The 22,261-nt window shown below is 38.9% G+C and overlaps 1 protein-coding gene across 1 annotated transcript in view; it reads right to left on the bottom strand.

Annotated features, from left to right (window-relative positions):
- Positions 1-22,261, bottom strand: part of ERAP1 (endoplasmic reticulum aminopeptidase 1) — a 1,476,217-nt gene that overhangs the window by 652,626 nt on the left and 801,330 nt on the right. Inside the window, exons 9-10 of the mRNA XM_044064113.1 lie at positions 18,338-18,469; positions 6,257-6,340 (exon numbers count right to left, since the gene is read on the bottom strand). Coding sequence (XP_043920048.1) covers positions 6,257-6,340; positions 18,338-18,469 — 216 coding nt within the window. The remainder of the gene's footprint in view (positions 1-6,256; positions 6,341-18,337; positions 18,470-22,261) is intronic.

Raw genomic sequence — 22,261 nt, 5'->3', positions numbered from 1 at the left:
TGGGCAGTTGTATTCAAGCTTGCACCCAGGAATATAATTTTTTGAGAGGGTACCAGCTGTGATTTCTTTTTGTTTATGGTGTACCCTAGACAAGTTAGAACCCTTTTTACAAATGCCAGATGCTTTAGAAGAATGTCCTTGTTTTCTGCCTGAATTAGACAATCGTCCAGGTATGGATATATCTGAATATTTCTTTGCCTGCAAAATGCAATTACTGGAGACAGGCACTTTGTGAAGACCCTGGGCACAGTAGATAAGCCAAAGGACAGTGCAGAGAACTGGTAATGCAAGTAGTCTGCTTTGAAGTGGAGGTATCTTCTGCAAGATTCCCTGATTGGGATATGCAGGTAAGCCTCTTTTTAAGTCTAGAGTTATCAACCAGGCATCTTTGCCTAGCATAGGAAGTAACTGTTGAAGAGTCAGCATCTTGAATTTTGGAATGTCCAGAAATGTGTTTAGAGTAAATAAGTCCAGAACTGGATGCCATGATATGTCTTTTCTGGGTACCAGGAAAAGTCTTGAATAGAAACCTTGTCCCGTTTCCTCTTCTGGTACTGGTTGAATAGCCCCCATGTTCATGAGGGACAGTACTTGTTTCTGGGCCGCTGCTCACTGATTTGGGGGCAGGTCTGGCCATCCGTTTGGGATTGGCAATGTGTGGAAATGAAATCTGTATCCCTGGGATACTATATTTAAAACTCATTTGTCCTGGGATATACGTTGCCAGTTTCTTGCATGAAGTGCCGTTTTAGCCCCAAAGGGGCGGCTAAGAGGTAAGTGCTTGGTAAGTGTAGAGGGAAGTCATTGAGACTGTTTACCATAGGGAGGTGCCTTGTTGTTTCCAGATTTGGAGGTGGAGGTACCCCATTGTTTTGTTCTAAAAGTCCCTTGTGACTGAAACCTGGAACCTTTGGAATGTCTGGGTTTGACTTGAGTGGCTCTCGAAGAAACTGGAAAGGACCAGTTCTTAGTAGGCCAGTGCCTACTAAATCTCGGAGATTGCACTTGTTAAGAAATCTTTCACAGTTTGCATAGATTTAGCTTTATCTTCCATCTTTTTTAAAACTTCTTCAGCCTTATTACCAAAGAGACGGTCCTGTTGTAAAGGAGCATCCAACAATTTTGCTTTAACATGATCAGGCAGAGTTTGCTCTTTGAGCCAAGCATGCCTTCTTAGCACAGGCCCAGTTACAGCAGCCCTGCAAGAGGCCTCCAAAGAATCAAAACCACATTGCAAAGTATGATTTCCAACTTGTTCAGGTGAATGCAATAAATCCTGTAAATCTTTATTTTCCACACAGTCAGAAATTAACATCATTTTCTGTTTAAGCAGTCCCATGATATGCTGTTGATATTTAAGCATATGAAATTGACATTTTAAAGCCCTGATTGCCAAAGTTGCAGAAATGTAAACCTTCTTACCCCATCTATCCAGTGCCCTGGAATCTCTATCAGAAGGGGTAGGATTTGTAGCAGTAGAGGCCTTAATGCCCTTGGGACACAGAGAAATGGTTTCAGGATCTGCAATAGGATTTTTAAAAAGGAATTTGTGGGAGTCAGGAACCCTGTAGTATCTGATTGGCTTACAAGTAGCCGGAGGCAGAGCATCAGGAGCCACACTAGATTCTGAAAAAAAAAATCATCAACAATGTCTAGAACAGGAGGTATAGCCAAAGGCCTATGCTGAGGAAGAAGAAGAAAATCCCTAAGTCTCTTTTTAGATTCAGAGAAATCCTGACATTCCCAGTGGAAATGTTCCCTTAAGGTATGTAAAGTTTCCCCAAAAGAAAAATCCTCAGGGGGAGAAGCAGAAGGAATGGAATCGTCTGCATCAGAGTCCTAATAAGTAGGTATTGACAAATCCTGTTCATTAGAAGAGTCAGAAGAAATAGAATTCTGTTCAGAAGATTCATAATCAATGTCTTGCCTAGGCCTCTTAGAAGGAGGGGGTTGGCTACCCCTGATCAGAGTAATTAAATCTTCAGCCATTTTGATCATTGTTTTTTTAGGCATAGGGGCCTGCACATGTGGCCCAGGCGTCTGTTTTTTAGACATAGATTTAGATTTTGGCCTTAGTTTTCAAGATGGCATCGGTCTAACATACAAATCTGTAGGCCTGAAAACACCCTCAGAAGCCGGTGCCTGCACAGCGGCTCCAGACCCATCTAAGGTAGAGACATCCCTGGGTTCTATAATTGAAGCATCACGCGGCATACTGGACTCTGAATGGGTCTCAGTAAAGGCCTGCTAATCAGAAGTGACGGGTATCAGGGGCCACTGAGTACAGGCGAACTGGTGACTGACTTAGGAGAAGCGTCGTCGTCAGTTTTGGACCTCGATGGCCTGTCTCTGTCATTTTCTTTGTGTTTTTTATGTATTCCGGTAGTCAGATTGCTAACCAACGCCATTTCTGGATAATTAAATCATGAGCCAAAATATTTAGAAGCAAAACTATACTGATGTTTAATAGTGCATTGATTAAATTTAGCACAAAACCGACAGCAAGGTAACATTGTGGTCAGGGCCTAGGCAAGGAATACAGTACAAATGAAAATCCTTATGAGGTATTTGCTTCCCACAAGTAATGCAATTATTAACTTTTACTGACATCGGTAAGGAGCAAGAAAAAGTTTCCCCAATGGGATACTTAGCTTTTTAGTTGAAGACTTCGGTTCTGAAACTCGAAAACGAAAATTTCTGGAGTCGGCCGACTGGCACTTGCGAACTGCTTCTGCTTTGGGCACCGTGCGGCAAGAAAGACTGATGTAATGGTGTCAGCTGCATGTTTTATACCCGACGACCTGACGTCATGGAAGAAAGGACAGCAACCGACGTAGGACCCAAGACTGTTAATTAGGCCGACTGAGGGCAACCTGCCAGCAGATTACCCAAATGTAATGACTGCAACAGTGAAACACGACGAACATCTATTAGATTCTAAATTTTCATCATCAGGAAACGTATAGGAGAATTATATGCTTTATGGCTTTTACATTCCCTTTTGACCCTATCCATTTTCTTCATCTTCCAAGATTTGTTGATAATAACAGCTTTGTCAATTCTTTTAAAGGTTTCAACCTACTCTACATTGTATTTGTCAAATACTAATGCATTCTTGATGCTATCATTTATTCCTGATATTTCAGATTCTAACAATTCCATAATCTTGGCATTTGCCTTAATTAATATTTCCATGTTCTCAAAACCACATCTATCAAACAAGGCCAATAATTATCTATGGGATTCACTTCCCTCTTTGACCCCATTAGGAAATTTCAAAACTCACAGACCATGGGGTACAACTTTAGAGGCAATGCATTCCTAAAATTACTATTTTCAATTTGTAAATTTTAGTATTTAGTAAGCTTTTTCTCAAACAGTTTCAGATTTTCGAGTAAAGCACAATTCTTGAAGTTAGAGTCATTACTGTCTCCATACAAAATACTCCTTAAACCAATCATGGTGGAAGGGCAAAGACAAACCTGTATAAAGAGTCTCTGGCAATTTCTGACCACTATCAGAACTGCCTCTCACTTTGTCAACATAAGTTGGTATATTAGATAAATTATATTTCTTATGAGACACAGTCATAGGGGTTTTGGGTTGAAGAAATGCTAACTCTGGCCAATCAGCACCAGTGGTACTATGAGAAATTGTACACTAAAAATTGTAGAGTCTTTACACTACTCTATAATCCAGAGACAAACATCCAAAATCAGAGTTGGTTCCATGAGGGTATGAAAACTCTTACCTTAGTACACCAATTCCATGAGCTTCTAGTTCATTTCCAAAGGCAGAAGTGACCAGCACTAGAGAATGCCATTATGAAAATAATTCTCTATAAAAGGTCCCACAAAGACTTCTCCAAGATTACGGTGATCCCCAGGGCCTGCAACTATGGCATAGCTCAAGGCAGGACTGCTGCTAGTACTTTATTAAGGTCATAAGGAGTTAGTCATTCAGGTAATGCAGCATTAGCAGACCATAATTATGCAAGGTCTTTGCTGGAAACCCAGTAAACACTTAGAAGATACAAGGCAAGGCAACAGTCACAGCCTGTAAAAAAAACTAATTGTGAAATGACAGAATGCTTACAATGACCCAGTTCTGACGAACAGGTATCTATCATATCTGGAAACACCCTCAGCCTCAAGTGTACCCCTGTAAATGATAACATTCGTCAAGCCATTTGTAACAAGTGGAAAATTACACAAGGGAACAGTGAGTTATTTAGGATTGTTGGCAGTCAACCATTGTTTGTATATAAGACCACCAATAGTCTTAAATTTGTACTGCAAAATGATAACACTAAAATTGTTCCTTTTTTCATTAATAAAGTCAAAGGAACTTATAAATCCGGGGATGTGTTGTATATAGGTTTATTTTAGAAGGGTCCTATGCTACTTTGGAACATCTGGATTGGACTATTGAAGCACATGGTCATTTTACCTGTCAGTCAAAAGGAGAACTTTATACTAGTAATATGTTGAGGATGTCAGGCTTTTTATATAGGAATGACTGCTAGAATTTTAAGTAAAAGAATTAAAGAACATCTGTATTATATTAAAACTAAGAACATTAATAATGCTTTGTTTAAACACTTATGTGGGTGTGTTAAATACAAGAAATTTTAATTTTTGGTACTTGAACAGATTCCAGATGATTTAAGGTGAGGGGATTAAAAAAAAAAGACTGGAAATGAGAGAGAGTGAATGGCAGTCCCCTTTGTGCATCTTCTGTGGGTTATTATTTCAATGCTAATATCGCTGCAAAAGAAATCTAGCAGAAATGGCAAAGGAAAATAAATCATAGTATTTGGTCAGGAAAAAAATCTTAGGCTTTAGCAGATTGCCTTCTTCCCAATTACATAACAAATCAACTCCTTCCTAGTGAACACTACGTCCATAGGGAAACAAAATGTGCTCTGGTTACAGTCCGCAATGGCAGAAGCCATTACTCACCAAACATATTTTATTGTTTTAATTACATAATAGTGGCTTTTCCCCATTTTTTTGCTCTAATGTGGTTTCAACCGCATATGTTCAATGGTTACTACTGTGTACAGGTATATATAGTAGATCTGCAAACAACAGTTTAGTGACACCATTTTTATTATTTTGCAGTTATACATACTGCAAAAATATATTGGCGGATAAGCTCATAAACATTAACTTTGCTTAACAATGATCAAAAAGTAAAGGGTAATTGGGAACATATTTTCTGGGAGTGCAGTGAGTTGGCAAACTTTAAAGATTCCCTGTGAGATGCACTGTCAGAGATGTTGGGTAGGTAGACTGGTGTGATGAGGGAGATGATTTTTCTGAGCTATGATACAGAATCAGAATTGCCTAGACATGGTTAGGCCTTGCAGTGTCTAATTATGGTGGCTGCCAAAAAAGCAATTACAAGAAAATGGAAATCAAAATCTAAACTAACTATACTACAAGTAGTGACTAACATAAAAGAGGCAAAACAACTGAAATTGAGTTCTTTAGAAAATGGCAGGAGCAAACTACATAAGAAAAATGTGAATTGTGGGAAGAAAACATACAGGGGAGGAATGAGGTTTAAAAGAAAGCAGAACTACAATGAGCTATGTAATGTCTGACTGAAAATGACTGGGCAGATTAGAAGTGATGTATGTTTGCAACTGGTAGTCTGTCAGTATGGTTTTTGATGTAAAATGCTTGCAACTAGGATTGTATCAGTGTGGTTTGTCTTCATTTATATAAATGTATGATTGCCTATGCCATAAGTGATGGTTTAATAAAGATGTTTCTTGTTTAACAAAGAAGGGCAGAAATTGAATAATTTATGCAATGTTGCTTAGGTTATATAATATACAGCAATATATGTGAAGTACAATGTTTGTAAACGTGAACTTGTTAATATAGTTTGATTACTTTTACATAAATGTAAATTTGCTTATGTCACAAGTAATAATTCAATAAAGGTTTTAAAAAAAAACAGTGATCAAAAAGTTATGGTGGCTGGAATGGGACTCCTCCCTCCTAATCCTATCTGCATCTTCTCACTTCCTTTTTGTGCCTTACAAGTAAAAATAAATAACCTTTAAAAAAAGAAAATATTGTCTCATATATTCTTACTAATTCAGGAACAAGATAGCTTTCAACAAAATGAGTAACTGGATGCTAATATTTGTAAAAGAAATTTATTACATGAAAGAATATTAAATCTGTAAGTAGAAGCAGGTACTTTACATTCGTAAGCATCAATATGAAATCAAAAAACGTACTGCACTGGAAGGGCGCTTCTGGCTATTTGTGCAAAATCCATCCTCTTGCATTCGACCATCATGCAGATCTTCATTTGAACAAATCTGTTTGTAGAAGATTAGAGAGTCAGTTACCAATCCAGGAGGTAACACCTAACATGTTTATAATAATGCAATTGTATAAGCAATCATTTACAAATTTACTGACATTTATTAAGTAATGGACTGATTGTATTAACTTCCACTTGTTTAATTGGTTGAAAATCTATGATCTCAAGGGGTAAGAATCACTGCTCAAAGTTGTGATACCCTTCTTCAAGCGTATAACCTCTAAGAATGGAAAAGGAATGTAATGTCAGAAAAGAGTACCTATATGAAAATGGAATGCTACTAACAATGAGAAATATTCCATAATAGAATATACAAAGCATGTACTCACCAGATCAGTCAGTATGGGAAGAGACCTGCTGGAGTGATAAACTGTAAAGATTTGCTCTTCTGATATCCTTGGCTTTACACAAATCTAAATTTTCTCTCATAGCTACACCTATAGGCCAATGCACCTCTTGTGTGCACTCTTTGTGATGTTGCCGTACTCCAGGTAAAAGGATGTTCTCAGTTCCTGTGTTAATAAGTTTCACCCTTATCTACTGGATACACAGAAAGGCAGAAAAAACAGAAACATTCAAAAATAAAAACTATATACTAGCCCACATACAGGAAACCCATCCATAAATTTATGATAGAGGCCTTTCAAATACAGGAAGATGGCAGCAAGGTAGTAAATACTCATTGTAGAAGGTGCTTCAAAGATGACCTCATTGTGGATTAGCTGGTATACAATGAGCACATATTTCTTACATCTGATTTTGCAATCCTTTAACAGATAATTACTTGAGAAGAATCCTACCTAAAAAAAAAATTAAAAATCTCAGATGACAAGAATCACAGGAAGGCCAAAAGGAAGGGCATTTACTGAAGCACTGAAGTAACAAAAGGATGCATAACTCTTGGAATCATAGTCCAAGCAATAATGTTTGGTGAAGAAGCAGACTGATGACCTAGTGGCTGTTGCAAAAACGCCCACAGTAGAGGTGCTTCTGAAGCAGGTACCGGAAACAGCCATACCCCTGGGGGGGGGGGTCTTTCAAAGCAGCTTTTCCAACACAGAGTCAAATGTCTGATGGCAAGAAACAATGAACTTAGCAATTAAAACTGGAAGGGGATTGTTTTCTCACTGCAAGTTCATCTCTTCCTAGAGAAAAGGAGATGGACAAGTGTTCTGCACTCATGAACTCATGTACCCTCTTTACATAAAAGTTAAGTTGGAAGGGAATGTTCAGGGAAGAGGCAAACCCTAGATTCTGCCCTGAAAAACACAAAGAAATACATAACTTCTGAAACCTCTACGGGAGAAAATATTGGTGATTCCCAAGGAGCACTAAACTATGAGAAAGACCAAACAGGATTCCCTAAAGATAAAAGCCTGCGGTTCTAAACTCCTGCAAGCATACATAATAATCATGCAGAACAATCTTCTAGAATCATATCAGAAGACAGAACTATATCAAAAAATTGAGTGATTATTGCCAGTGTCAACTGGCATGTTTGTCAAGCTCATAGCAATGGTGGTATTCTGCAAGGTGGGTAGAAACTCTAACATAAAAAAAGTATGCAGAAATTGAAAAAGATAACTTATGACCACTTAGAAAAGCCAAACAAAGACACTGCTGAAAGGTCTTCTTCACAGAATACTGGAACTCAGAATCAGAGACTTCTGCCATCTTCTTTAGAGCCTGAGCCACAACGAAGGAATGGAATCTGAGGCAAATAATCAAGAGCGCCATGTCCTATGGCATGAAAGTATAAAACTCTATTACCTGCCCTGTCAAAGTCATTATACTCGTTATCAAGTGGTAAGATGGAAAGGTACCACAGTCATTGGAACGAATGACTGAATAAAGAGATCATAAAGGAAACCGCCATAGGATGACTGGTATGGATATCTCTCCACTTTATTGGGTAAAGGCTACGGAGTTTTCTGCTTTCTTGAGAAGAGAATGAGCAGAGTCAAGAGTGTTTCAATGTTACATATATGTCAACCCTTAGGGAAAGCCTGATAGGAACGTTAACCCAAGGTTCCTTATCCTTCTTACTCACATAATTGTCAAGATTTTTCTGGGGGCAGAATGAACTACAGGACAGTCCATAATGAACTATACAATCCTCAACATATCCACAAAGAAGGGGTCATTTGGGTGAGAATAATAAGGGGAAGTCTCATTAACTGTTATCCATCACAGAGACTGTGACCTCCATATTGTATTATTCTTCCCAATATACTGATAGAAAAGGAGATTCACCTCTACTCATAGTTCCAGCAGTGAGTTGTTTATTACTGCCCAATGTGCAAGGCAACAATAGTGTTAACATGCAAGTGTCTGGCGATGGGGCATCAGCACTAGGGCAACAGACACCAGAGGTGGGCATATGTCATAATAGCCAGCTCAGGGCTTTTATATGATAAGTGATATGTCTGATAAGTCATTTATCATCCAGGGGTAGATCTGGGAAGCAAAATCATCAATCTTGAGTGCAACTGCTGAGTTACCATCTCCTTGATATGCATGCAAGGCCTGCAACTCTTGTAGGTTTTCTATCACAGACCAATGATGGGTGTGAGCCTACTTCTCATTAGTCAAGGGGAATCTGGCACCATATGAGGTCTGCAAGACAGCAAAGTGGGTAGACTTGGAAAAGAGGGAGATGAAACCAAAATATGGCCTCGGATGTATGCAATTTCTCATACTTCGGGCAGCATTCTGGGACCTGCACATGGTAACTTTGGTTGCTGTCATCCTCACAGACTCAGGGTAAGTCTAAACTTTCAACCTTCTTTATCTGTAGTTGGAAGGGTTAAATGCTGGCACTTATGACGATGTGTGATGTCATGCTCCTTACCCAAGCAGTAGAGTGCTAGTGTGAATCCTGGCTCAAGATCTGGTGACCGCAGAACACTTAGAAAGTTTTAGTTTCTTAGGTATCAAATGTAAACTTTTCCATAATGAATTATGGATAGACACCTGAAATACGTGAATAACAGAAAAGAAATGAGGGATGCAGGGGTTGTGCGCAATTCCTCAGCTGACAACAACTGTAGAGTAAAGACAGAAAACAAATCTCATTAATTTGTGGATATCAAAAGAGGAAATAAAAATTATCTCCATAAGAAGGCTTACGAATTCAGAACAATGACCTTGAAGGGGACCCTCTACATTGAGAATGATTAGGTACTCCTCACTTGAGGAATCTGTCTCCACACAAACTACTTGAATTCCTATCTCTTACGCTCTGGTGCACATTGTGATGTCATAATTCTGGTATGGGGGAAAACATCCAGCCCTCATGCTCTCAGCTCAAATCCTGCTAAACTTAATGGACATAAATATGGAAAGAAAAAAAGAATACATAAGCTATTAATTTATAATCATATTACAATTACCAGGACATCCATTAGTATACACAGATAAATGGACATCCAAGCAAATAAGGACAGCGGAAGGGTATTAAATATCCACTGTGGAAGGTCCTTACAGAGATCAAATTATAGGGTGAGTACTCAGTTAGCTGTTACATCTTACTTTGAGAAACTTCTGCACAGGAAATCTGTGGGGAAAAAAACAGCACAGAAAATTTCCAATGTAGCTGAATCTTACAAGCAAGGCCTCTGAAGTCTAATTCCTGAATCAGCAGACTTCTAGTTGGATACGATCTGACTACACTAGAAAGGGTAAAGGGTGTAACAGGTCACTACTACTGACAAAAATGGTGCAGCTTGCAAACAATATGAATATTATTTGTAAAAACCTCCAAAATCTCCTTTCCCAGGGCAAATGATAAGACAATCTGGTCTGCCTGCTTGAATCTGTGCACCATCTACAGGTAAAACCTAAGGTGAATCTGCTAAGAGGGAGGGTATGAAGCTCTCTCTTTCTGTTCTGGAGGATGCCTCTGTTGAGAAAATGAGGTTAATGGACTGATTTAAAAGAATTTCCAAAATGATTTCTAGAAGGAAATATGTGTTGGTATTAGGGAATCTTGTAAAAAAATTAAAAATGAGATACTTGTTAAGCTAGGTCAAAGGTTATTTCCTTCTTTGGACTTTGGTTTGTTGAACCATACCTTCTTGCTCTTGAGCACATAACTGTAGAAACCAGAATGCACTCTCCTTTATTCAAATTAAAGGTACAGAAAGCCCTGTTTTTGGGGTAGGGTGGGGTTACAAATACAGAGACTGACTATCAGTGTGAATAACAAGAGGAAAAGGAAGGAAACAGCTACAGAAGTGCCTTCTGGGAGATCTGCTTAGAGGCAAAGCTCAACTATCGCCTATAAGAACTCGGGACACTCTATTCTTGCACTTAAAAATGTATCCTTACTAAGAAGGAAATATTTTCCAGTTTAGAGGTAGACAGTCCTTTTCTGACCACCATTTGACTTTTTTAACGCTTTATTTTCAATGTCTTGCACTGTATTTATTTTATTTTCTACTCAGAGTAGTTAAGAAAACAGCCAGAATGAGATCTGTGGAGTGCAGAAAAATGTGAGCATCACAGCCAAGGAATGCAAAATTAAAGGAATTTCATATCCTGGTATATCCAATAAGGACACAATAGCAGCTTTCCATGCAGCTAAAATGCAGTCCACTGAAACTGTATGCAGCCAGGCAATGACTTTAGGTGCAAAGCATGCAAAACAAACAAAGAAAAAAAAAACAATGTGGTCCATCCCCAAATAATTTTAGAATCCAGTTGCAACTGAAGAGACTGAAGCCGGAGATGAAAAACCTGGAGGCCATGGAAGCTGAAAGAATAAAGCAGCTTGATATGCAAAAGGAGTAAGAATAGACAGGGAGTCAAAAGCTCAAGAAAGAGAGAAGCAGAACCAGCAAGAGAAGGTGGTGCCTGTCCTATATCAAAGACAAGAAAATACTGAGGGGAAAGCTGAACACTAGATGTCAAGTTCAGTACCAGACTGTTTCCTTAGTATAAATAGGGGCTGACTTTGATAGTTTTACTTGGGCATTTGAAAGGGTGTGCAATCAACAACAAATTGATAAAGGGCAATGTATGATGTATTCAACTCATCTACATAACAGTAAGGTAATGCATGCTGTAACAAAAGTGAATGACGTGGCTTGCTTGAATTATGATAAACAATGTTTATTTGAATGTTTTGAACTGCCTATTGAGGCTTTCAAAAGGAAAGTTAGAGAGCAAAGAAGAAAGGCAGATGACAGTGTGAATGGTTATGTTGTGGACCTAAGTGCTTATTTTCATAGATGGGTGAGTGGATGTCAAGTCATAGCATCTGAGAAATTATAAGACCTTTTGATAAGGAAACAAACACTCAGTACTTTGCCTAAAGACATCAGAATCTGGTTAGTAGATCAACTGTAGCAGTACAAATTAATTTGAAGGAGGTACCCAACACTGCACAGGGGCTATAAGGGAAATCCACATGAGAGCAATCCAAACTCTCACAGCAGGATGAACAGAAAAAGTGGAAAACACTGGCTCAAGTACATGACATGGCTTTGAGATAAAATGTTTCCATTATAATGAGTTGGGCCATTTATGGTGTAAGTTCCCGCAACAATAATTTGGGGAATCTAAACCATGAGAGAGCTAATGAAAGCAGCAACACAATAACAGTCTTTTGTCTTAAAACTGCAAATGATAGAGAGTAGGCAGACTGCTGCTAAGATGGATACTGCAGGCGATATAGCTATTTTAAGTCTGTAGTTGTTAAAAATATTACCTGTCCAGGCAGCCCACTTTGGTTACAGTCATGAATGGGATATCTTTCCAGTTACTACTGGTAGCAGTTCATTTGACTTGAAAGGGGGCAGGAAGACAAGCAGGTGTCAATGTTGGATGATATCCCAACAGATGATCTAATAAGTAATAACTATGACAATACAAAAAACTATGAACATGTAGTTATATGTAGCTAGACCTGGAGGTAATCACATGTGAAAGGTACCAGGGTCAGACCCAGCCAGTGTCCACACCTCAAATAGAGGCTTGTAATTTGGTCATTCATATTAGTTATAAGTCTGGACCAAAGCTATAAATGGTTAAAATAATTGGCCTTGTGTTGGCAGACGTTATTTCAGGGGAAGAAATGGCTGATAGCAGTAAGTCTAAATCTGAGACACAGTTGTCAAAAAATGCTGGACTTCAGTTAGAGGGAGACTTGGGGAAAATCACAAAAAGCAAGTTAATACAGGCAGATCTCTTTGATGTTAGTTTATAAAACTTGAGGGAGACACCAAGGGGCTCCTAATTCTCAAAGGCAAAGGCAGTCAACATATTAAAAAAGGTACCGTTGCACAGAAAGTAGACTCCTAAAGGAGAGCTACAGGGATAAGTGATATAGCAGCTGACTGTAATAAGAGCCTATCATCACACATTTCTAACCATAGCTTGTAATATTCAGTTTTCAGGCAACATGAGCAGAAAATGCAAAACATCTACAGGCCAGGCATTGCAAAAACCTAAACTGGTACTACAAAGCTAGTGCACAGTGTCAAAAAGTAAATAAGACAGGAGATAAATCTAAGATGCACCCAACTGGAACAGTGCAATGTAGATACAGTCAAAAAGGTAGGGTTAACTATCAAGGCAAAGAGATGCCTGTTAAATAACTGCAGAGTTTTCTATTTTAATAAACAGAAAACTATGTCCTCAGACTGAACAACAACTCATATATTGTAATGAGTTTTAGCACTTCTGTCCCAACTCATAGGACTTGTTCAGAAGCAGCCCTCACAATATACTGCCGTTAAATAATCAAATATCTAGTTATATTTAATGGCAGTATGTTTTTTTAAACACTTTTATTAAATGATCATGTGACATAGGCACACTAGCTAATGGCAGTATGTTGTGACGTGATTGGATATCTGAGTTTCAGGACACAGAACTCCTTTTTTTAATTAGTCAGTCGTTTTATACTGTGAAGGACCCTTGTGAGTGGATTTGCAGTAGCACAGCAATGATGTGACAAATGGGGCAAATGCCCTGGACGCAAAGTGTTTTTTTTTTTTTTGGCTCTTCACTTGAAGAGCTGGGAGGCCATGGATTGGCTGTTGCACTGTTCATAGCCAACTGCAAAGTAGTCAAAGATTATTTTTTTTTCTGAAAACTGGGTATGTTTGTGTGTGGGGTTAGGTGGTTGTATAGAAGAAAGTCAATTTTTACAGTAGGCCAAAAACTTTTTTTTTTTCAGATAGCTGGGGGAGGGGTGGATTTGGAGAGGCAGGGATTGGCTGGCTGCAGTGTAGGAGGCCGATCAGCTTTATATAGTTAGTTGAAGACATTTTTTTTTTTTTTGCTCTTCTCTACAAGAGCTGGGGGTATGCATGGACTGGCTACTACGGTACTATAGGGGTACATGTGGATTGGTTGCTATACTACAGGAAACCAATGGGCTTTCTTTAGTAAAGGAAGGTCCTTTTTATTTTCCCCCTCTTCATCTGAAGAGCTGAAGGGATGCTGTATAATTTCAGGGGATCAAGATTGGGCATTAGATGAACCAGCTATGGTTCTGTGTATTTGCCAACTTTTCTATCCTGTCAATAAAAGCTATGAGGGTCTTTCCAATAGAAAAATGCATGTGTTATGAATTGTACCTTTCACCTTGTGCTTTGTTTGCTTGAGAATCTCTCACCAAAAATCATGTTAAGTCTTAGAAGGAGGGAGATAATGGGAGAACGTGAATAATAATTAAAGATGTTAGCTGTCTTTCAATAGTGAGGTTGATAAATACCAAATTATATAGATGTGTAGAACAGCCCTAGGGGAAGGTTCACAAGGATGGTTGGCATACACTGCGACAATCCAGAAGTTATATGTTTTGCAGGGACATTCACCAGCTGACATTCAGAAATATTCAAGTCCAGTATTTATGAGACCCTACATTAAAGGCATTAAGGGATATCCTCCCCTAAGATTCAGAGGGACAAGGTTATGGTGTTCTTCTTGACAGGTTGCACAATGGTGGATATTAGGGATAATATCATGTTCCTATGTAATAAACATTTAAGATATGATGCTATTATTGTTGCTGCAGGTTGCAACAATCTATCTGGGACTAACATTGGTGTTTTTTTACTGACGGTGTAAGGGTCTTAATTCTACGAAGTAAGTCCATTGATTTTCAACTTGTACTTTATGACATTCTTCCTGTACATTGTTGTGCTGGTCCCATGAAAGTACAAGCTAGGAAATTTACCAACATAATTAGGAATGAATCACAAAGATGTTCAGTGAAAACCTTCTTTATATTGGAAAAATGTAGAAGACAAAAAACTCTATTTTTGTAAAGGTAATTTACAATTTAGTCACCAGGGTAATTGCATGCTAGGCAACATGCTGACCAGGTTGGTAGAACATTTTTGGGTTAACCCAGTTAGGTGATTAAGCACTCCAAAACTTCTTTGATGCTAGCAGTTTGAACAATGTTACCAAGAACTGGTTCAGCCAAAGTAATAAACCTGTACCCATCCTGGATTATAAAGACCATCATATACATAGAACAGATAAAAAAGAGGAGCTGTTTCCATCTATGAGTTTACCACACTTACTTCAAGGCAATTACACTCAGATGTGTTAATGGAACAACTGGCAGTATGAACTGATACAGGCAAACTTAGTTGTGACGTGGCACTTGTTTGCAGACCCCTTATATATCCCCAGCAATGGAGGCTAAGTTATGTAACTATATCAGCAGTTGTTTCTTGAGCAGGTTTGAAATTATTACAGGAAATATTAAGGCTTCAAATGTTGACTGGTATGTTCCATTTTCCAATTCTAAATTCAATGATAGGTTGCTTGAAGACTGCACAAAATATTAGTACTCTGAAACAGTAATGGATCTAACTAGGTATGATAACACTCTTGAATTGGTTTGGCTTAATAATAAGCATTAAGTTTCATGTTGCTACACTAAGCCTCAGCTAGGGAGGTCAGGCCATCTCAACAACAACTATTAGCAACAAGGACTGGATGAGTTATAAGGAAACTCTACCACTCAGATTGCTCTGTAATTAATTCTGAGATGCAATCAAGGAACTGGAAAACAAGTATGAAGGGTATGATGATTCAGAAAAGCTGGACAAATATTATAACTTTACTTAAGATCCGATAAATCATTTTGACCCCCTTGATAAAACTACTGAAGTTATGAAGAATGCCCCCCCTCACCGATGGACTAATAGGTTAGTGCATCTGTATCTTAGGTACAGGAAGAACAAATTATGGAGGAAATACAGGGCTCATCCCTGTCTGGTTAATAATGTTTGTGATAACAAGGCTAAAAGACTTTTTAGTGAACTAGCAAATAATGTTAAGACTGGTTACGTGATCACTTTGGCAGGTAATGCCAACAACAAGGCCCTATTTAGGCACTTTGTCTCTAATGGCATGGATGAAATCCTGGGATTCATGCTGAAGTTAGAAGAGTGTTTTATTACTGAACCAACTAAGCTGGTAAAGATGTTTGCTGATGTTTTTTTCATTAGACTGTTAAGGTAAAGGTTCTCCAAATTCATTAACATTTGATGTCCTGTAGTACTTGTCCTGAAATTCTGACACAGACCATTAAAAAAGCACTAATGGACATGAAACCCAAATATGTTGCAGTCCCTGAAGGACACAATGGAGATTTTTTGAAAGACACAGTCAGAAATTTGATACCTTGCCTCACTGATTTGTTTCACAGGACATTATTTAAAGGCTAGTCATTCCTATTCATAAACATCAACCCAGTTTAACTGCTGAAAACTACAAGCCGATCAGCCCAACATCCATACTGGGGAAATGCTTTGAGCATGCCTTATGCTTATTACTTCAACGTTTCACTGACTTTAGTTCAGTCACTGTCATCATGTTTTTTACCTGGGCACTCTTGTTTAACAAATGAGAACACCATCAGCTGTTTGAATAATGGTTTTGCAGTCAGTGTTATTTATTTAGATTTTGCCAAGGCATTTGATTTGATTCAGTTTCTCACAATGTCTTGCTAAATATCATGGTTAAATTGAACACTGACCCATACGTGGTAAGATGGGTAGAAAACTGGTTGCTGAATAGGAAATTTAAGGTTAGACTTAGGAACTGTTGCTCCAAATATATATGCAGTACTGTCCCTCGGGGATCTGTTTTTGGTCCCTTGCTTTTCAGTCTCCCTTTTCTGGGCTACCCCTGTCTATAAGAAGGTATTTCCCGGTAAGTTTGCTGATGATACCAAAATCAGCTGTCCTGTAATCAACATTAATGATCATTTTTATCTCCAAGGTTTTCCAGATAACTTAGTTCAATGGACTCTTTCTAAGGGTGTGACTTTTAACAACAAAAAGTACATGGTGATAAACTTCAGGTATCGTAACTGTATGTACCATCATGCCTTTGGTAACCACATACTATCAGTGACTATCCAGATTAGGGAGATTGAGTACTAGTAGAACTCACTCTAAAATTTGATGAGTAAAACTATTAGGAAGTATTACAGACTAATCCTATTACTTGTAATGAATGTTTAGCCTATCATAAAGTATTGCGGTTCCCTGTGTGTGCTCAAGACTTTTCATTTGAAGATGCTCAAACACATTCAGAGGATCTACACAAGACAGATATCTGAGATTAAGTAGATGACATACAGGAGGAGACTTGCACAACTGTCCCTATATTCTATAGGTTACAGATTATTAAGTGGGGATATACTTATAGTTTATAAGTGCCTAAGAAATGAAATCATGGCTGCTACATTGGGTATTTATTTTATTAACCATAATGCCCCTAGTAGGAATAACATTTAATACCACATTTTTAAGGACTTTAACAACGGTAAGCATGCCTTTCTTTTTTCCGTTACTTTCTGTGAATAGTCATTATCAAATCTGATAACAGAATTACCAATTTTTGAGAGGGGGATTTGCCCAAGCAATTCTAATAACAAGTTCTTTGTCCAGATGAAAGATGAATTTGACAACTATATACATGGGAGAGACTCCTGTCTTAACTGGTAGTTTTGAGAAACATCTATGAGCTCTCTCTGTACAGTATGGCAAGCCCTCCTGAAGACTTAACCCCTTTGTAATCTAACTGGTAAAGAAATTAACCATGTTTTCTCCTTCCATTTTCTCAGTCACATCAAAAAGTCTGACACTATTTCTTCTTTTCCAGTTTTCTAGAGTATTCCGTGTTATCCAATAGGCAGTTATTTTATTTTAGCAAACATTCAGTGTGGTTTTCCTGCTTGCCCAGTCTTTGCTTGACGTCATTTAAACATGTTTCTATGCTGTCTGTGTGAGCATTTTACTGATAGATCATAGTCTTTAGAAGTTCAAACTGTTTTTTGCTATTCTCTTGTACAAGATCTTGTTTTTTATCCGTATTGTCTATATTTAAAGATAATTCCAGTATGGCTGATGATATCGTCTGGAAATCTTTTGTTGTAGAAAGTCTCTTGCCCAGCAGTTTTGGAAACTGACACCCTTTAAATGGTTTGCTGATATATATGCTTACAGGATTTTTTTTAATTATTAACTTTTGATTAATATAATTTGATCCTGAGACAAAAGACACATTTTCATTCACTTCTAGCACTGATAAGATCACATTTCATAATAAAATCCTATCAAAAATGTCTGATAGTATAGAACAACTAAAGCCTGCAAAACTCAAGCCATTATAGTAGTCACAGCCATGGCTAATATGCGCATTTCAGAGCAGCCTGCAGCATGTAATCAGCTGTTATGGCATTTAAGACAGAGTGGCAAACATCACTGTAAATGCTTCCAACAGCTCACTGTTTACATTTATTTCAGAGTTAGGAAGATTTTGTTATGTGCATATGCTGATCTTGATGTTAAAGTGACGTCTTCCTGCATGGGTAGTGACTATAAGGCTCTCCAATTTACAATCATTTAAACAAGTACATACAATGATAAACTATTTGATACTAATAGATAATTTCATTCTAAATGCTGTTTAAAAACTAAGAATTCTACAACTGTAACAAATAAGACTTGCTTACATTAGTCAGGCTATCCCAGAGATCTTCATTTTTAGTGTTTCTATAGCTATAACGACGAAGATATTGCACAATTCCAGCTTTAAATGCTTCAGGAGTCATATAGTCCCTCAACATATTCAAAATACATGCTCCCTGAAAAAAAAACAGTTTTCATTATAAGTCTTATAAAGTTAATAACGTATAAAGTTTACAGAACTAAAAATGTTTCAGTAATGGCCATTATAAATACTTAAAACTGACTGGCCTAAACTTAAAGTCGTTAGGCTGATAATACAGCATACAGAGCGTGATATAAAACAATGACAGACAGTACAGAGGAACTAAAGCAGATTGCCACAGAACTTTTACAATCCACCATGTGTGCTTCCCTTATGAACATGTCTTCCACCTTCTGTACCTGGCTATGCTTTGAACGAAATAAAAAAAAAAAAAGATTTTTATGATTAGTAAACAGGCAATTTCATATCATCGTTGCTTCCCTTTTATAGGTGACAGTAATCAGAATACTATAAATTTGTTCTTCCTTATTAATTGAATTCCCTAACTTCCCTATTAAAAAAAAACCTTATGGAGCAACAATAGCACCCTATCTATAAAATTAAATCAATCAACCAACTAATATAGATATGGAAGAAAGCCTTGTCTGTAGGTCAAGGAGGGCTTCAGAAATAGAATCAGTTGGTCTTCTTAACACTGTGCTTTGTTGACTTTACAATAAGTTGATTAGAAAGTTACTACAGCATTTTGTCACCTTGCATCTGAAAAATGATATGAAATTACTTGAACCAAAGCTACAAAGGCGGTGGTGTTTCCATATTCAGAAAGGATGCACACACCTCCAGACTGGTAGCCCAACATAACACATCAGAGATACTTCAGGTGCAGCTAACGCTGGGTAAGACAGCGATTCACGTCGTAGCCTGCTATACGTACCCAGCCATATCCCAAGACTCACACTCCACGTTCCTAAGCACCCTGGAGAATATTAGGGTCCAGTCTAACATTCTCATACTAGGTAACTTCAACTACCCTTCCATTAACTGGGAAACTACTCATGTACCAATACACTTGCCCAATGCTTTCTAGAATTCGTTAATTCCAATGCTGTGGACCAGCTCATTCTTACCCCCACTAGAGGTAGCAACATCCTTTACCTGGTTCATTACTAAATGGGCGACCGTTGTTCTACACCAATAGTCAACTCCTCCCTGGTTAGATCCGAACACAAACTAATCACCTTGGAAATCCACATCCCTCCCACTCCCCCCCAAAGGTAACCACCATGAAAAACTTCTCCAAAGCTAACTTCACGGCACCCATGCAAATGAAGAATAGTTGCACGACCGCCGAATCATACACCAATGCACTGTACGAACACGTACACAAATGCATGGATCTCGCCATACCCAATAGAACTAAGATGCTCTCCTCAAAAAAAAGGATGCCAACCTGGAGGTCCCCTGCCATAAACAAACTCTACAATAGAAATGAGGAAACTGATGCAGAATAAGGCGAAGTCCCAAGACTGGAAAAACTCCCTTATCAGCCTCAACAAAAGGTTAAGATCCCTCATCAAATCCTCTAAAGCCAGCTATGAAAACAGAATTGCAGCAGATAGTAAAGATAACCACAAGACCTTCTATAATTATGTAAAGAATCTCCACGGCAATACCCAGATTTGCTCTGAGCTACTGCACAATGGCACCTCCTATACAGAGCCAACAGATACTGCCAATATACTGGCCAACAGATTCAGTGCTAACTTTACCCCTGCCACCCCTGAAAAACCAATCTCAATACCAGCAGATTGCCAGGCACCCAGTATTACTGCTGCACAGGTTAAAACAGCACTGTCCAAGGGTATGAATACAGCTTCTATGGGACCTGACAATATTCCTGGCTATGTTCTACATGAACTATAGAGTGAACTGGCACCTCACATGTGTGCCCTGTTCAATCACAACCTCACCTCAGGCTTTGTCCCTACCGAATGGCGCACTGCTACAGTCATCCCTCTCCACAAAGGAGGAGCGAATACAAACCCTGGAAACTATAGCAAAATTAGCCTGATGAGTCTGACATGCAAAGCTATGGAATGCATCATCATGGACCTAATAAACAAGGATATAGGGAATCTCCAAACTCTGGATACCACACAGTTTGGTTTTGTGAAGGGTAGATCATGCCTACTCAACTTGGTTGACTTCTTTGAGTCAGTCACCCAGAGCTGTGGATGAAGGCAAGGTGGTTTATACAGCCTACCTTGATCTTGCCAAGACCTTTGACACCATTCCCCAATCAGGAATCATAGAAAAACTCAGTAAGCTAGTCATTAACCCCTATATCACTAGGTAGGTTGCAAACTGGGCTCACTGATAGAAAGTACAGTTTTGTACCTACCATAAATGTAGATGTTCGAGTGTATACCCTGCTGCAGTCATCACACTTGGGTTATCCTGCCGTCAGGTGGTCCCGCAGTCGGCCCGAATTCCAAAGTCTTGGTCCGGCGTTGGTTGCTGTCGCTTCTTCCCTGACGTCAGTGCGCCAGGGGTATATGACAGGCATCCAACGCCATTTTCTTCAGTGATTCTTGCCCCAGATGTCAGGTGCCCTCCCCCCAATGGTTGTCAGTAGATAGTACCAATAATAAAAAGTGTAGCATAAACAAAAAATCCATCCAGCTATAAGCAAATACACCACAAAGGTTGTAACAGATTTTAAGGTATAGAAAGGTCTTAGTTAGGTCAGAGGGGATGGAGGGAGGGTAACCTGGACTGCAGCAGGGTATACACTCGAACACCTACATTTATGGTAGGTACAAAACTGTACTATGTTCATCATGTTACCCTGCTGCAGTCATCACACTTGGGTAGAATCCCAAAGCTAAGGATGGGAGGTGGAGTCAAACAGGGTTAGAGGAGGCTAGAAGGCCCTGCAAAACTGCAGTGGCGAAGCCAGCTCTAGTCTTAGAGTAAAGTGGTAAGTGGTAATGTTTGGTGAAGGTGTGTACTGAACTCCAAGTTGCAGCTTCCAGAATATCCTTGGTTGGCACCCCCCTGAGGAAGGCTGTAGATGTAGCTGCTGCCCTGGTAGAGTGGGGCCTTATGCTAGCAGGAACTGGTTTTCCATGGTGGGTGTAGCAAAAACGCATGCAATGCCCTATCTATTTGGAAATGGTCTGTTTTGAGATAGCCTTTCCTTGTGATGCTGTAGCATAGGATACAAAAAGCTGGTCAGACTTTCTGAAAACCTTAGTTTTGTCCAAGTAGTAACGTAGCTGCCTGTGAATGTCCAAGGAATGTAGGAGTCTTTCTCCTTTGTTCTGTGGATTTGGAAAGAAGGTGGGTAAATGGATGGTTTGATTTAGAGCCACACTGGACACCACCTTAGGCATAAAGGAGGGGTTAGTTCATAGAGAAACTCTGTCTTGATGAAAAATGAGGAAAGGCTCTACTGCCATTAGTGCCTGAAGCTCTGAAACTCTTCTCGCTGAAGTAATTGCTAGCAGCAGGGCAGTCTTCCATCATATAAACTTTAAGTCAGCTGAGAAAGCTGGCTCAAAAGGAGGTAGCATAAGTTTTTCCAGAACAAAGTTGAGGTCCCAAGTAGGTTTTGGTGCTCTCCTGGGAGGCCTAATGTTTTTGATCCCTCTGAGAAACTGCCTTAGGAGTGGATGTGAAAATAAGGGAGGATCCGTGTTGTAGTGAGCTGAAATAGCTGAGGCGTGGATTTTAATAGATGAAAAAGAAAGCCCTTTGTGTAACATCTCAGTTAAATATTGCAGAATCTGAGGTATGTCAGGCTGAAGGGTATTTTGGCCTTTAGCTTGGTTCCAGGCGCAAAACCTTTTCCATTTGTCTGAGTAGGCTTTCCTGGTGCTGGGCCTCCTGGCCTCCAGAATAACATCCATAACAGCTTGTGAGA

This window comes from Protopterus annectens, chromosome 2.part2 (genome assembly GCF_019279795.1).
Source record: "Protopterus annectens isolate FY-2018-M chromosome 2.part2, PAN1.0, whole genome shotgun sequence".
In the NCBI taxonomy this organism is placed as follows: Eukaryota; Metazoa; Chordata; order Ceratodontiformes; family Protopteridae; genus Protopterus; species Protopterus annectens.
Note: the sequence above shows the minus strand (reverse complement) of the source record. Positions and strands in the feature narration are given on the sequence as shown.